The sequence below is a fragment of the Crinia signifera genome, chromosome 12, assembly GCF_055691185.1.
Source record: "Crinia signifera chromosome 12, ASM5569118v1, whole genome shotgun sequence".
NCBI lineage: Eukaryota > Metazoa > Chordata > Amphibia > Anura > Myobatrachidae > Crinia > Crinia signifera.
Window position 1 is genome coordinate 26,319,807 of NC_139228.1, and position 17,351 is coordinate 26,337,157.

Below are 17,351 nucleotides of genomic sequence, written 5' to 3' on the forward strand. Positions count from 1 at the left end.
ATGTCGGCACATGTCGTCTCAAAAGACAGTGAAAAGCTCATGTCGACCTAATGACTGTCGACCTAAACCCATGTTGACCTTGGCCCATGTCGACCTTAAGTCATGTCGACCTTAACCCATGTCGACCTTTAACCCTGCCAACCTTGGGGCCAGTTGACCTTCCGGGGTCGACCTAATGACTGTCGACCTAAGTCTGATCTGACAGATTCTGACGTTTCCCCATTGCCCCACCATATTCTGGAGACAAACACCTACTGTGCATGCCAGTCGCTTCTCGGTGGAGAGTGTCCCTCAGCCCTGCTCCGACCCAACGATCACTGCAGGGGGAGCTCTTGTAGGTCAGAGGGGCGACCTCAGGCCTCCACTGTATGTTTCGGAGACGGGACAAACCATAGCTGGTTACTATTTGCAGCAGATACCTGGAACCAATACAGAACCGTAAGAGATGTATTTACTTTCCAGGTAACAATGCACTGATATATTGCTATTGTGCGTTCTTTATCCTTACACTGTAATACATGGTCTCCCGGCTGTTGCTCTGTACAGTGCAGCCGTATGAACCCTGCTCCTGTTGTCTCCCCCACTGTGCAGGTGTCCCGTCACGAGCGACGTATCTCTCAGATCCAGCAGCTGAACCAGATGCCCTTGTATCCCACAGAGAAGATCATATGGGATGAGAACATTGTGCCCACAGAGTACTATTCTGGGGAAGGTGAGGCTGTAAACTGATATTCCAGTCTCGATTTGATCACCCTAATAATATCGCCAAACCCACCATTACAAATCAAGCTTTGAAATGTTATCCTGTTCCGCCCGGGGTTCCGGGAACGGCTGACAACGATGTCACGTTAACTCTTCAGTTCCTAGAAGCCATGGACTCATGCATTACTGTAGATATAGAATGTGGGGCGGAAGCCTGTCTGCGGGTTATGTGCAACTGTCACAGACGACGGTGATATCACTAAAGCCACTGTATTCCCGTCACTACCGATTGGTAATTACTATACGAACAATAAGCTGAGTGCGCGGCTAAACTGTAACCTATACGAAATAAGACTTTGGTGGTTTACCATGAATTGTTTGTTACACTAGATCAGTGGTAGCCAACCCTAGCCCTCGAGAGCTACCAACAGTTCACATTTTCCAGACAACCTAGCTGCTGCACAGCTGCACTCATTAATCACTGACACATTTTAAAAGATACACAGATGGAGCGAATTAGCTCACTTGCGATTCTGTGAGGAGACCTGCAAAACATGCACTGTTGGTAGCTCTCGAGGACTAGGGTTGGCTACCCCAGCACTAGATGGTAATTACCCTTAAATATAATTCCGACGACCTTTGGACTGTGTGTTCTTTACGGATTTCCGGGTGCTTTATAGCACCTGTGATGTATTGTACTTGTACATGTTGTAAATTGCATGTAAAAAAACGGCACATCAAGTGTCAAATGTAGCCCTCATGGGGAGCTCCAGGGGAAGTCCAAGGCCGGACCTCTGTATGGGCACTTCTACCCTATCTGTTAGGGCCGAGCACGTCACCTTAATGCAGTGGTAGCCAACTCCAGTCCTCGAGAGCTACCAACAGTTCACGTTTTCTAGATCACCTAGCTAGGGGCACAGGTGCACTCATTACTGACTGATACATTATAAATGACCCACAGGTGGAGCTAATTACTTCACTTGTGATTCTGTGAGGAGACCTGGAAGACGTTAACTGTTGGTAGCTCTCGAGGACTGGAGTTGGCTACCACTGCCTTCATGTCTTTCCACCCCCCCCCCCCCCCCTTTAAAACTACGGATTGTTTCATTGGCTTTCCCAACAGGCTGTCACTATAGCGTAATGTATAGATTTACATGAACCTTGTTCTACACAAAATAATAATGGTTTAATAATATGATTACTACTATATGTCTATTCATTGTTATTTTAGGGGATACTGGGCCTAATTTAACAGCACTCGCTGCTTAGCGCCACGCGGCCGAACAAACAACCGTTGAATGACAACTGTCTAATGATTTCTCTGCTCTTCGGAAATAAAAGTCTGTCTAAAGTGGCTTTTCTTTCCTTTGATGTCCGCTGAAGAGGGGACGATCGTCCCTCACCTACAGGAACACCCAGCGTTTTCGTGGGGAGGCCCGTAAAAAGCACTGGGTGTTCTTCTGCCGGGCCTGGTGTCCACCCCCTCCTTCCCCTACTATGATAGTCACCAAAGGTGTTCGTACAGCGGCCCTGCACATGCGCAAATATGTGCATAGCCGCACAACCGGTCCCCAAAGCAAATACACCAGTGACCGATTGAACAAGAATCACGCCTATTGTCCCTTTTAAGCAAGCTTTAGAAAACATTGGATGCTTGTTGGGGGGGGGGGGGGGGGATAATCAATTAGCCGCCAGGTTGACGTAATTGATATTCAATTAAATAGCTTCTTTCCTGCACAGAAAAGGCAGTATAAACTGGAATCAATGAGGTTTTTTTCCGGTGTGCGACTCGATTTTCAGGGTTTGTTATCTTTGATGTTCGCTCGCGGCTTCATGAGCTGTGAGGTTTAGCCTGCGGGGATTCGATCGCAGGGTATTCACTGCCAAATGAATACCTCCGGCGCCGGCAATTACGGCTAATTGAATACCCCCCTTACTGTTCATGTTTTGCCTGATGTTAGATTGCTCAGTAATCCCCTGTTCTCCCTATCAGGGTGCCTGGCTCTGCCCAAGCTAAACTTGCAGTTCCTCACACTTCATGATTACCTTCTTCGCAACTTCAACCTCTTCCGCCTAGAGTCTACGTATGAGATCCGGCAGGACATAGAGGACATTGTGTGCCGCATGAAGCCCTGGTAAGCTTGTCTCTCGTATTGTGCCGCCTGTCTATTTATCCTCAGAAGAATGCCACCAATGTCATGCACAGACGGTGTGAGATAGGGGTGATTAACAGCATCACATATGTCTAAGAGCTTCAGATGCCTTATTATATTTATATGATTACACAAACACGGATAATATAAACATCGAGGCGAGGCTCAGTGCCTGTGCGTACAGTCTGGTACAAGTCCTGTGATTGGGGGAGGTTCCATGCAGAGGTGACCCAATGGTACAAGTTCTGTGATTGGGGGAGGTTCCATGCAGAGGTGACCCAATGGTACAAGTACTGTGATTGGGGGAGGTTCCATGCAGAGGTGACCCAATGGTACAAGTCCTGTGAATGGGGGAGGTTCCATGCAGAGGTGACCCAATAGTACAAGTACTGTGATTGGGGGGAGGTTCCATGCAGAGGTGACCCAATGGTACAAGTACTGTGATTGGGGGAGGTTCCATACAGAGGTGACCAATGGTACAAGTACTGTGATAGGGGAGGTTCCATGCAGAGGTGACCCAATGGTACAAGTACTGTGATTGGGGGAGGTTCCATGCAGAGGTGACCCAATGGTACAAGTACTGTGATTGGGGAGGTTCCATGCAGAGGTGACCCAATGGTACAAGTACTGTGATTGGGGGAGGTTCCATGCAGAGGTGACCCAATGGTATAAGTACTGTGATTGGGGAGGTTCCATGCAGAGGTGACCCAATGGTACAAGTACTGTGATTGGGGGAGGTTCCACGCAGAGGTGACCCAATGACCGCACGCAGTGTTCCCACTGGTACTAGCCACATAACTGGACATAAGAGCAGTATTGCCATTTGTTGGTGCTATGTCACTAAATGCCACGTGTCTTATTTATCATTCTCCGTGAGTCCTCCAGACCTAATACTAAGTCACACCTGTTCCCTCTGCTTGACCTTCTTCTATTTGTATGCTGACATTTGCTGAATGACTCTGGTGCACCGACGACACCAATTCGTAGTGATCATTCTAGAACCCTGAATCTTCCAAAACCTGTGCAGTTCCTCTTTCCTGCCTGGGGTGTCACTCTCTGCTGTGGGGCTTCTGGCACATGTGTGGTCTGCAGATCAGTGCTGAAATAAACTGGTGAAAAAAACACAAAGGAACCAATGTCATTGTCATGCTGTATATTGTTTACTCTTAACGTACACTATACCATGGGTCTTCAACCTGTGACCCTCCAGATGTTGTGAAACTACATGTTCCAACATGCATTGCCACATTTTTTTCCTATAGGAGCATGCCAAAACTGCCAGGGCATGCTGGGACATGTAGTTCCACAGCATCTGGAGGGCCACAGGTTGAAGAACCGTGCACTATACTATCCCTTGCTTGGGAGAGGAGAGGATTATGGTGACTTTTAGGGGGTTACTCAATAGGTGACGGGAAATATCAGCACACACCATTACCGACGGCTTTGAAGGATGTCCGATCCGACTCTTTTAAAGATGTATCTGGTTGTCGAATTCAAAGCCATTTTTCGACAATCCATGACCGTTTCCACCGTTTCATTGAATTCCAACTGTCTGGTTACTATCGGATGAAACGTAAACCTTCTAGGATTCCGACTGTCAGGGCTTTCCGACAGTTGGAATCCCATATTGAATACCTCCCCATAGTCTGCATCGGTTGGGTTCCGAATGAAAGTGTCTAGATAGAGAGTCAATAGGTCTACAGTGGAAGCAAGGGTCGATGTGGAAAAGGTAGACACTCGGAAAGGTCGACATGAGTTTTTTAGTGTCAATGTCAACACCTGGGCATGTGGATACTGTTTCATGTACGCTCGCTTCGCTTGCCAGGCTTCCAGCCACTTTACCATTCCCAATCAGAGTCCACATTGATGGTGAAGCATGAAAAGTCCCAAAAAATAAAACAAAACCAACAAAAATGAAAAAGCTTGTGTCGACCTTTTGCCAGTGTCGACCTATTGACTATCTATCTAGACTCTGCTGACCTATTATCTGGATGTCCATCAACCTAGACTGGTGATAAGTTCGAAAAAGGCTGTTGACCTTTTTTCCCATGTCAACCTTTTGCCAAAGTCAACCTTGTTCCAATGGCGACCTTGTGCACTTCGACCAATTGTCTTGTCAATCTAGACCCTGCCCATCTGTCATCCAGATCCCCGTTGGCTGAGGCTGCTGGTAAGTTTCAGGAGGGCTCTCGAGGTCGCAGTCCTGCCGTCTAGTAATTAGCGCAGGACAAGGAGACATCCGCTTTCTTATTGGTGGGGACCAGTTCCTGACGGTACCGCCTGTATTAATGATGAGGGTTGGAGGTGGCAGCTGGAATGCTCCGTGTTCCTGCACAGTACATGGTTAATTGCATGTTCTCCTTCATCCCTCGGTGCCAGAGCTGTATAATCCCCTCCGCTGCCCTGGCTAATGTGGAGTAATGACTCCTGGAACCTGAACCACGGCTGGCGGCTCATATTTCATGGCTATTTCAGGGTGCTGAGCTGGCTGGGCCTTTGATCTGTAACACTCACAGCTCCGGTCTGCTATTCTCAGCAAGCAGGCAAAGTCTCCGGCCCTGCCTTAATATATACCCACATACTGTATTTGTAGAATGGTACCCAGCGTCTAAGGACAAAGCAGTGGGATATTTCATCTTTCTCCTTCATTGTTTAATTCTATGAATCGTTTTGTTTCCAGTTACACGATTGGCTCTTTAGCTCTACCGCGTGACGTCATGTTGCGGTGACAGTTTGATGTGAGGATAGCAGCCTGCTGTATACACACGCACGCTGGCAGGCCGGATGATGTGTATCATTGGGACTTACCTGCTCACTCTCTCGGAACTTGAGGGAGACTCCTGATTTCTCTGATGGTCCCCTGCACACCTGGAAGTGTGGGCACCTCTCCTATATTCTGCCCACTGTTTAATGAAGTGGGTAGCTTGAGGCAATAAATACTATGGGGGAAATTGACTAAGATGGGAGTTCTATTTCACATGGGATGTTGCTATGGGCAACCAATAAGAATCCACTTCTTATTTATTTAGAACTTTCGAGAAGATAAAGGCTCCCAGCTATGTCCCATTTGAAATAGAACTCCCGTCCTAGTAAATTTCCCCCTATGAATCTGCAAGAAATCAGCCACATGTTGGCACAATTCTGCACCATTTAGCTCCGCCCCTTATTCAAATACTCCCGAATCGCAGCAGGCAGGAGCCTAATGATGCAGCTGTTCTGGTCCTGCCCTCATCACCACCCACTGTAATGAACGATCGGTGGTGGAACTATCCTGGAATGGCATCATGTGACACAATCTAGCTGGAGCTATCCACCAATCAGAGTACATTAAGCTGTGCGGAGAGATAGAAGGCTGGGGCAGTAATTTGATTGGGTCGCCCCAGAGATATGAGGCCTGATTTCAAACTGATTGAAAGGAGCATGATATCCAGTAATTATTAACATGAATAAGGGGGGAGGGGGGGGGGGGGGGTAGATATGGTGTATGGATTTTTATGTGGGTGGAATAGATCTGGGTTCCAATTTCTGATGTGGGTTTGATCTGGGATATGCTTGCTATGAGGAAGGAGGTTCAGATCAAGAGTATAATATTGAAAACTTGAGACGGGGTATGATTTTTATTAAGGAAAGCGGTAGGATCAGACCTGGGTCATAAATGCTTAAGGTGTGTGTGTGTGTGTGGGGGGGGTGGATGGGGCAAATCGGGGGGCATAACATTTCTAACGTGAGTTTGTGGGGGGTGGGGTCAAAATTAGGGTATGTTTTTTTATTTTATTTTTATTTAAAAAGGTAGTGATTCGTCAAATTTGGGGTGTGATTTTTAATTGCAGCGCCTCACATGCGTTGTACACATTAATAACCAGACAGTAACTTATTTCCCCTACAAACGCTGATTGTCGCTGAGGACAAGGTAAGTGATTATATCAGTGGTGTATGGTAGATGATGACCAGGACTCAGTGAAGCAGATAATGTATAATATTGTATATGTACATACATAGCAGCACATACAATCTGCTTGTAGACCTGTTAGTAACTGCGCAATTGTACACACAGGCAGTCGGAGTACGGGGGCTTGGTCTTCGGGGGTTGGGCTCGCATGGCCCAACCAATCGTGGCTTTCTCAGTGGTGGAAGTGGCCAAGCCGAACATTGGTGAGAACTGGCCTACTCGAGTCCGAGCCGATGTCACCATCAATCTCAATGTCAGAAACCAGATCAAAGATGAGTGGGAAGGTAAGTCACAAGTGGATTATGGGGTCATTTGTATGGATATAGGGTTCTAGATCAAATGTAATGAATAGAATTAGAATCCATCCTAAAATTAAATAAAAGGAAGGGAGAGCGAAAGAAGACCATGATCTACCACAGAAGACAACTTAAAGTACAATACCGAGCCTACAATAGCTTAGGATATATGCCTTTGAGCCGGGCCCTGTTAATACCCAGTCTTGTGTTCTTACTGTGCTTGTTCCCAGTTGTAAAATGAGGAATACATCAGCACTCTATCATCTATCTGTATATAGTGTCTGCGAGTCTCCAAAAACACTGCCATCTGCTGGCGGAGAGCACGGCGAGCGAATGCGGTGCTACGTTTTACTATTTATGTTGACCGTGTTGACATTTGGGCGAAAACAAAACATCTCAACTTTTTCACTGTCGGCCTTACCCATAACGACCTAATGACCCTGTCAACCTAATGCCCCTCTTGACTTTCTTGCATGTCGGCCTAAAGTCATGTTGACCTAGTGGTGTTGACCTAATGCTTGTCGACCTACTTGATGACCTAATGAAGCGAAACCACCTTTCTATGGTTGGTGTTGTCAAATTGAGGATGTGTCCCGGCACCGTCAGAATGCGGAATCTCCCCGGTATCTCCCTGATGTTACATTCACTTAGGGGGGTATTCAATCTGTGTCGACCTCCCGCAGCCATCTCCCGACGGGGGAGATGGCTGCGGGGCCCTATTCAATGCTGTCTTCCCCGACAGCATTGAACAGGGGTTTCGCGCAGAACGAGACCGACATCACAAGCTGTCGGGCTCGTTCTGCCGAGAAAAGCCGGAAATAGGCGAGCTCCCGGCCGGAGCTCGTCTATTTCCGTCATCAACTCGCGGCCACGCCCCATTCTCGTCACTCGGCGGCCGGGACATTGAATCCCGACCGCCGAGCTCCAGTCGAGCCAATCGAGAACGGGACAGGGGCACGGCTAACATTGAATATCCCTAACATTGAATACCCCCCTAATACTCAATGTTAGGGGGGTCCCTGGCTCGCTTGGCTCGACTGGAGCTCGGCGGTCGGGATTCAATATCCCGAGCGGCGAGAAGGGGGCATGGCCGCGAGTTGAGGACGGAAATAGACGAGCTCCGGCCGGGAGTTTGCCTATTTCTATTGCTTTTCTCGGCAGAACGAGCCCGACAGCTTGTGAAGTCGGGCTCGTTCTGCACAGAACCCCTGTTCAATGCTGTCGGGGAAGACCGCATTGAATAGGGCCCCGCAGCCATCTCGCCCGTCGGGAGATGGCTGCGGGAGGTCAACACAGATTGAATACCCCCCTTAGACTGTGTTTGTTCTATACCGGTGTAGAAGGGCAGGGATTCCAGAATGTATTGCTCCTGCTGTACCAGTTGCTTAGCATTTGGGTCAGCACAATCCAGAGCGGGTGCCAGTCCACTCCACATGTAACAGAGGCATTATGTTCTCTCATTGAAGGTTTTTATAATGGACCCGTTGAGGGATTAATGTGCATCTGTTACACGAGTTCTTCCACGGGACCGTGTCAGGGCAGCTGAAACAGCACATTGTGCGAGCAGTTAGCCGCACGCTGCCAGCTGGCACACAACTGCATAACATATCTCCGTACAGCCCCCCGGCTGGAGCCACACACTTAAGGTGACCTCTGTTGGCACAGCAAGTGGGCTCAGTCAGTCTGACCATTGCCATGCCAACAGCTGGGCAGCATGTGCGCCCCACTCCGTCTGCAGATACCTGGCAGGCGTATACTACAAGGCTATTAGCCAAAGCATTTAATGGTTCTCTTGTCTTGAATTGTTTTCCTGTTACATTTCTTTAATGAGCTAATTATGTTAGTGCCGTATTAGTAAGTAGACATTGGCCGCTATCGAAGCTTTTACGTTGAGGTTATAGAGCACTGCGTGAAGTCTTGGCACTTTGTTAGAATGACACTTACCTACTGATATGACATCCTCGTATCATTGCACTGTGTTACAGGAATCCCTAAATGCATTTTAATTTGCCAGTTTGGGAGAACGTCGATTCTTTCCTTTGCTGCACCATTTATAGCTGACATTAGCATTTCTCGACAAGACGTAGCTGAAAGTCTTGATTAATTAGCATATGCTATGAATACCCACTGCCGTCAGCACAGCCCCCATTCTTTGGCACATACCGCTAACCCACTATGTCTGAATTACTCTCACACTACTGAGCACTTACAGAGAAATATCTGCACCATTAGAAAGTCACTCTATCAGATTACCGCTCCGATCCCATCTTGCCAAGCAACAATACTTTCCCGTAGCGGCCTTCTTTTGAACGTACGTCATCACGTCAGTCGCAGTTAAAGATTTTGTAGTCAAAAAAAAAAAAAAAAAAAAAAAAAAAGGAATGCTAATATACACTGTGCCGTACACACATGAGGAGCGATGGTGGGGGAGCGGCAACCATGGTGCAGCAAGACCCTCCTTAACGATATCACCTGTGGGGGGGTGTACATGCAGGACGATAGATGACATCGCTAAAGGCCTGCATCGTTAATGATATAGTGCGTACACACTAGATGATCAGCACTAAATATTGGTATCTTGTATATGGGTAATGTTGATTGTCTATTGTGTACCCAGCTTTAGAAGTTGCTGATATAGAAGGCTGCTCATTGACCAGTTTATTGGATATAATAAGCACAGTGCTAACAGTATGCGGCCTCTCTCTTCCCATTGGAACCAGGTCTCCGTAAGCACGATGTCTGCTTCCTGGTCACCCTGCGGCCCATGTTACTGTACGGCACCAAGATTGACCGAAGACAGTCCATTGTAGAGCAGACCGGTCTGATGTTTGTACGAGGGTGTGAGATCCAGGGCATGCTGGATGAGAAGGGACGGGTAATTGAGGAAGGTAAGATATTGTGCCACCGATCCAGACAGGTCTGTGCGAGTGATGGATATTGCAGGCCAATCAGAAAGGTGACCCCTCCCCCTGAATAGAGCACGGCTAATAGTGCATAATCGCACAGAGACAATGCAGAACATTGCGCCGCTCACCTCTGGTGGAAGATGAATACCGAAGGTTCAGTCTGAGAATCCTAATGACTTTTATCAAATGTATCTATATAGGGCCGGAGCCTAAACCCAAACTGAAAGGAGATTCAAGAACGTACCGCGTGTTTCTCGATCCAAATCAGTATCAGCAAGACATGACAAACACCATTCAGAACGGCACTGAGGACGTGTACGAGACATTTAACTTGATCATGAGGAGGAAACCCAAGGAGAACAACTTCAAGGTTTGTCCGGAATAATCTCGTCCATGGACGGGTCTGTTACATACTTGTGCGGGTATCATTTCCGCTGCTGGGTGAAGTTCGGCTCCTGTCCAATAGTTACATAGTATTCGGTAACCAGTAGATACATTATGATACAGGTGCGTCCTCATACTCCCAGCCTCAATACGCCATGCAGCGCAGTATCTGCAACTCTGCTAATGTCTGGTGGCTTTGCTTTTTTTATGACATTTGTATATCATGTGTAACTGAGGGGCAGATGTATGAAGCAGTGATAAGGGAGGAGAAGTGAGCCAGAGGAGTAGTGGCCCATGGTAACCAATCAGCTGCTCTGTTTTATACTATGCAAATTATAGATGTTACTTCAGTGCTGATTGGTTGCCATGGGACTCTTTTCCTCTGGCTCACTTCTCCTCCCTTATCACTGCTTCATACATCTACCCCTGTCTGTAGCAGAGCAAAACATGAGGGGAAGAGCCTCTGTCATTTGCGGGTAATTACCGTGGACTTAAATAGGGGGAAAGCGTTATCGGTGCACATAACGTATAATGACAGTTGTTACATCTACCCAAATGCCTCTTTGTAAAAGGAGGAGTCATCAGTGTATCAATATCACCCACTTTATTGGCTGGAGGTCTAATATTGGTATAGTTTCCATAGAAACCAACCAAACACCCAAATTCTTATTCATATCTTAATCCTAACTGTTCCCCTAGTGCCTAACCTTTACCCCTAGTACTTACCGTCGGCATTCTGGTATACGGTTGTTAGGTCGACAGTATTAAGGTTCACGTGCATTGGGTTGACCACTGAAGGTCGACAGCCCTTAGGTTGACACTTGAAAAGGGTCAAATGGTCGACACAATCATTAGGTCGACTGTGGGAACATTGACAGTCAGAAGGGCAACATGGTTGTTTCCCGTTTTGTTTCTGAGTCAAGATGTGCCGACAGGTGGTATTTCATGCCCTACCATCCACTAGGGTGTGGAGGGAGAACAGAATAGTGTGCCGGAAGCATGGCGCGCTACGTGAGGGGACGCAGTGCACTCTGTTTGTGACTGTGTCGACATTAGGGATAAAAAAACGTGAAAAATCCAGGTACACCTTTTGACTGTCGACCTTCCGAATGTCATCCTAATGTTTGTGTTGACCTTTTGACCCTGTCGACTTTATGTGGTCAACCTAACGCATGTCGTCTTTATTTTGGTCAACTTAACGACCCACCCCCTCTACAAGTGTCCGTAGTGAATAACATTGACATTATTTTTATTTTCTCTTATGCGAGCCCACTGTTGACTAATATAAAATTGGTGCATGGGCTGCATCCACGCATTGGGTTAATCGGAGTGATTCTCTCTCACAGTCCGTGTCCTGTGGGCCTGGTAACGGTAATACGTATCTTACGTTGGAGGAGAATCTGACATGACAGTCACTTGAAGCTGATGCGCATTAATGTGAGAGGCCGTGCTCACTGCCTCTCCCCACAGGTTACCAAGCCTCCCCCTTATTCCAAGACTTAAGAACATTTGTGTAACAGCTTCATATTTACTGGGCTCATGTTCTTTCTGTGAAATGTGTACAATTACCGCTAAGGCTGTGGTGACACAATGTGACCAGGCAGTGCTGAGCTCACAGTGATCTGCCGGAATCACTGCTGTAATCTGAGCTCACAGTGATCTGCCGGAATCACTGCTGTAAACTGAGCTCACAGTGATCTGCCGGAATCACTGCTGTAACCTGAGCTCACAGTGATCTGCCAGAATCACTGCTGTAATCTGAGCTCACAGTGATCTGCCGAATCACTGCTGTAAAGTGAGCTCACAGTGATCTGCCGGAATCACTGCTGTAACCTGAGCTTGCAGTGATCTGCCGGAATCACTGCTGTAACCTGAGCTCTCAGTGATCTGCCAGAATCACTGCTGTAACCTGAGCTCGCAGTGATCTGCCGGAATCACTGCTGTAACCTGAGCTCGCAGTGATCTGCCGGAAGCACTGCTGTAACCTGAGCTCGCAGTGATCTGCCGGAATCACTGCTGTAACCTGAGCTCGCAGTGATCTGCCGGAATCACTGCTGTAACCTGAGCTCGCAGTGATCTGCCGGAATCACTGCTTTAACCTGAGCTCACAGTGATCTGCCTGAATCACTGCTGTAACCTGAGCTCACAGTGATCTGCCTGAATCACTGCTGTAACCTGAGCTCATGGTGATCTGCTGTAATCACTGCTGTAACCTGAGCTCATGGGATCTGTCAGAATCACTGCTGTAACCTGAGCTTGCAGTGATCTGTCAGAATCACTGCTGTAACCTGAGCTTGCAGTGATCTGTCGGAATCACTGCTGTAACCTGAGCTCGCAGTGATCTGCCGGAATCACTGCTGTAACCTGAGCTCATGTGATCTGTCGGAATCACTGCTGTAACCTGAGCTCACAGTGATCTGCCGGAATCACTGCTGTAACCTGAGCTCACAGTGATCTGCCGGAATCACTGCTGTAACCTGAGCTCACAGTGATCTGCCTGAATCACTGGTGTAAGCTTCACGAAGCAGAGATACAGCCACAGTCTCATGTGATTTCACACAATGGGGGTGATTCTGGTTGACTTGGTAAGAGCACGCGCCCTCCCCCTCCGCTGATGATTCCACTCTTTAACATGTGAGGGAATGTGTAATGAGAACACACCCCCTCGCATGTGCCGCTAGCAGGAGAAATCATTCGATGGTCGCCCGACCATCAAATGCTTTCTCCTGCCTTCACAAATAAGTTAGTCTGAACTGATTTTTATCTGCGGCCGCCTGGACAAAGACCAGGCAGGAGGCTGACATCATGTGACATCATAAATAATGAAAAATGTTGATATTGTTTTTTAAAGGCTCCCCCCTTCCCCTTGCTGGCTGGACACTGAGATACATACACTGACCTCTCTGCAGTGTTCCTGCCATCCAAACTTGGGGGGGGGGGGGGGGGGAATCTCTTTGACTGCATGTCACAGTAGTAGTGCTGAACCCAGGGCTGTCTGATGGAAGAAGTTCCGGGACTCTACCTGTCATAGTAACATAGCAGCTGGTCCTTGGTAGAGCGGAACCAGCAGCGCTCAGACCGTAGCACTCTGTTGCTAGCTATTGATTGGCTAAGCACTGTATTGGTCACATGACAGTGGGCACACTCGCCCTGGTGCTTACTCTGAAGGAGTTATCTGATTGGTGTGAACAGTAAACCGTCAGACCGCAGCACTAGAGGCAAAGAATCCCTCGGGAAATTGGTCCTGTGGAAGACGTTGCTAAGGGCTTATAGATTGTACAGACAGGCTACTGAATTCTAGATTATTCTGTCCATCCCTGCTCTACGCAGCGTGATGAGTAAACCCACAACAAAGCTTATGCTATTGACTTTACAGTTATCTTAAAGTTCATCTGTCATCTACACATAATATTAAAGGACATGTCAGACCGGAACTGGCAGCTATAGAACTCTGACATTTTTAAAATGTAACTTCGTGATTTACCTTTCATTGATGCGACAATTGACAGCAGAAATGTGCAGTGTGAGGTGCACGCACCTTTACTGATTACCCTTCCGGCCACTAGGGGGCACTGCTGTCATGGGGTATAGTGGCTGGTGTAGGCCTTAGCATTTACTTCATTTGAAATCTGGACAAATGCATAAAGACCATGATTCCGACCTGCTCGCTAAGCAGCATATTTTCACTGCCTGGCGAGCGGGTGAATGTCCCCCGCACATGTACGCTTACACATCCCCTTATTCTTCTCCCATCAACGGGTGCACATTTCGTTGCTCTAGGACAGGGGTTTCCAACCTCGGTCCTCAAGTACCCCCAAAAGTTCACGCTTTCCCGGTCTCCACACAGAATCACTGGTGAAATAATTGGCTCCACCTGTGGATCTTTGAAATTGTATCCGTGAATAATGAGTGCACCCGCGCACCTGCCGAGTGTCCTGGGAAATGTGAACCATTGGGGGTAATTGAGGACCGAGGTTGGGAACCACTGGTCTTAGGAGTATGGTGCCGCTGCACAGAACAGTCTAGATTCCTCTAATAGTAGTTTATTGTATTTTACTAACTGGGAGAAATCAGTACTTGGTGACAGCGGAAATAGCCATCGGGTACTGAGGTAGTAATGTCTAGGGGGTCCAGGTGACGTCACTAAATGATATAAGCTGTCGATATTGTTCAGCTTGTACACACACTATACCCGCGTCGGCTAGTGTGTATGGGGTATTAGTCTGCTAGTAACTGTTGCTCCCAAGTGGGAGGGGATACAGAGAGGGAGGAGCTTTCGGAATCCGTGCACATTTAATAAAACGTGCAAAAAAAACGCTCTATGCTCACCTTAAGTCAGTCGCGGGGTACAGCAGGTGGCCGACGTCCGTTTCTCTGCTCACGTGCACCTGGATCACGGGTTATGCAGAATGTGTTATTGTGGCTGTTGGTACACTGAGTGGATACATTATTATATCTATGCCAATTCCAGTTTTGGGTTACTCCTGTTAAGACCACTGCAACATTTCGAATAGGCTCAGATAAGTTCATATAACATAGTTATTTGGGACAGCGATTCGCTACTCAAGCCTTCATCACATTGGGTGTCATCACTATTTGTTACACTAGGATCCCCAATGTCCTAGCTGGAGGGGGCACTCATGCTACAGTAAACAGCAGCTGAGACTATCTGGTGCCTGGAGCCTCCTCTTCCAGTTTTAGCTGATCTTCCGCCATCTTCTGCATTGACCGAAATGGTTTTCTTTTGCAGGCAGTACTAGAGACCATCAGGAAACTTATGAACACAGACTGCGTGGTGCCCAACTGGCTCCATGACATTATCTTAGGTTACGGAGACCCGGGCAGTGCCCACTACTCGAAGATGCCAAATCAGATTCAAACGTTGGATTTCAATGATACCTTTCTGAGCCTGGACCACTTGAAGGCTAGTTTTCCAGGGTATGAGGTGAAGGTAACTGTGGAAGACCCATCGTTGCACAAGGCCCCTTTCAGGTAACCACTAGATCAGTGTTTTTGAACCACTTTGCCGTGGCACACTAGTGTGCCTTGAGCTGTTCTCAAGTGTGCCCCCAGATCTAGAGATGCCCAAACCAGTTTACAGCCACCACCAGTTCAACTGTTATTTACTGGTCTCTTCTTTTCATGTAAAGGGTCAATGTATTTTATTTTTGTTACCTGTGGGGACCAGTGTGATTGTTTTTTAAATGCGGTCCAATAGTTTTTTTTTTCCTGTGGGGGCCAATGTGTTTTACCCTCTGGGGATCTCATGGTGTGCCTTGGCAATTTTAAAATCTTATTTATTGTGCCGCAAGGTAAAAGGGTTGAAAATCACGGATATAGATTCTACAGACCGCTGGCAGCCATGTTTCTACTTGGTTTGTCTCCTTGTGTTCCCTGAGACGTTTCCTCCTTTTCAGGATTACATTCCCCGCTGTTGGGGTGAAAGGAGAGAAGCGGAAAAGAGGCATCGAGGCAAAACCCGTAGAAGAAGAAGAGCCACCAAAACTTGTTGTGGAACCTCATGTTATTCCTAACCGCGGACCATACCCGTACAATCAGCCCAAACGGTAATGTGTGGGTTACCAGGACAGATACATGATAAAGATAGGACATTCATTATACGCCTGTGAGGCTAACGCGACAATTGACCGAGAACTGTAAGGAAAAGACCACTGCCCAGACGGAAAGAGAAAACACCCATTGCTAAATGGGTATGGTCATAATGTCGACTACTATAAGTCAACAGGGCTTAGTTTGGCACATGTATTAGGCTCGGGAGGTCAACACAAGCATTAGGTCGACAAGGGAAAGGTCCACAGTCACAAAATCGACATGAGTTTTTCGTGTTTTTTTTCTCCTAATTTCAAAAAAGTTGACACAAATCATGTACCTTGTCTCCTCACGTGACTCGCTGCACTCGGCGCACTATGCTGTTCTTACTCCCCGCCCTAGTGGATGGTAGGGTATGAAATGCCGCCTATTTTGGGGGGGGAAAAAAACCCTGAAAAACTCAAGTTGATCTTTTTGACTGTCGACCTAATACTTGTGTCTAACTTCTGACCTTGTTGACCTTAGCCATATTGACCTATTTTATGTGTCGTCCTTAGCCCTGTCGACCTTTAGTAGTTGGCCTAATGTAATTCAACCTTTATAGTGTCGACCACATATCAAATCGCCAGTGTATCGCTAACCACTATCTGCTTGCAGATCCATACGCAATTCCCAAACCATCGAACCGTTTTAGCCGTCTGTGCGATTGTGGGTGGGTCAGAGGCTTCCACTAATATACCCCGAGACAGGCTGGAAGTGGTCATCGCTGACGTCACGTACCCACCCTGACAACGCCTGGGGGCGGGCACCAGGTTTCTACCCCCAAATGACCGCTTCCTGTCAGTCATGCTGAATTAAACCCTGTGATCACAAAGACATGAATTTGTGCTAGTGAGAGACTGACCTGTCACCAAACACTAACGAGCACGTACATCGTTTGTAGCCTGATCTTGCACTTATGTATTTGTGGTTGATATACGCTTGTTACAAATGTTCCATGTTTGGTGCTTAGGAATACGATCCAGTTCACCGCTACGCAGACTGAGGCCATCCGTGCAGGAATGCAGCCTGGACTTACTATGGTAAGAGGTCCCCTGACCTAGTGCTGGATAATTCTGCCTTCCAATATGTGTATAAGGGGTAACAGCCAGACCTTGGATCGCCCTAGGTTACCCTTGTTTTCATGAATGGGCCGCACTGGTGAATGACACCGTTGGTAATGAATAATTCACCCACAAGGCGATGGTGCTCCTTGTTTGGATGCAGATAGGTTATGTGTTCAGACCCCACTTACACTGGTGCTTTGTCCCGGTTCTGCCCCATTTACGCTGCTCCCAGGTTCAGTGTTAAATGTTCCGCCAATGCTTGGTGATGACGTCATCGCCACGTTCCAGGGAGCTGGCTCTCCCTA

The 17,351-nt window shown here is 47.5% G+C and overlaps 1 protein-coding gene across 1 annotated transcript in view; it reads left to right on the forward strand.

Annotated features, from left to right (window-relative positions):
* AQR (aquarius intron-binding spliceosomal factor) overlaps nucleotides 1-17,351 on the forward strand; it is a 62,540-nt gene that overhangs the window by 19,645 nt on the left and 25,544 nt on the right. Inside the window, exons 15-22 of the mRNA XM_083166894.1 lie at nucleotides 592-712; nucleotides 2,696-2,837; nucleotides 6,910-7,088; nucleotides 9,821-9,988; nucleotides 10,207-10,376; nucleotides 15,141-15,382; nucleotides 15,808-15,957; nucleotides 16,953-17,022. Coding sequence (XP_083023020.1) covers nucleotides 592-712; nucleotides 2,696-2,837; nucleotides 6,910-7,088; nucleotides 9,821-9,988; nucleotides 10,207-10,376; nucleotides 15,141-15,382; nucleotides 15,808-15,957; nucleotides 16,953-17,022 — 1,242 coding nt within the window. The remainder of the gene's footprint in view (nucleotides 1-591; nucleotides 713-2,695; nucleotides 2,838-6,909; nucleotides 7,089-9,820; nucleotides 9,989-10,206; nucleotides 10,377-15,140; nucleotides 15,383-15,807; nucleotides 15,958-16,952; nucleotides 17,023-17,351) is intronic.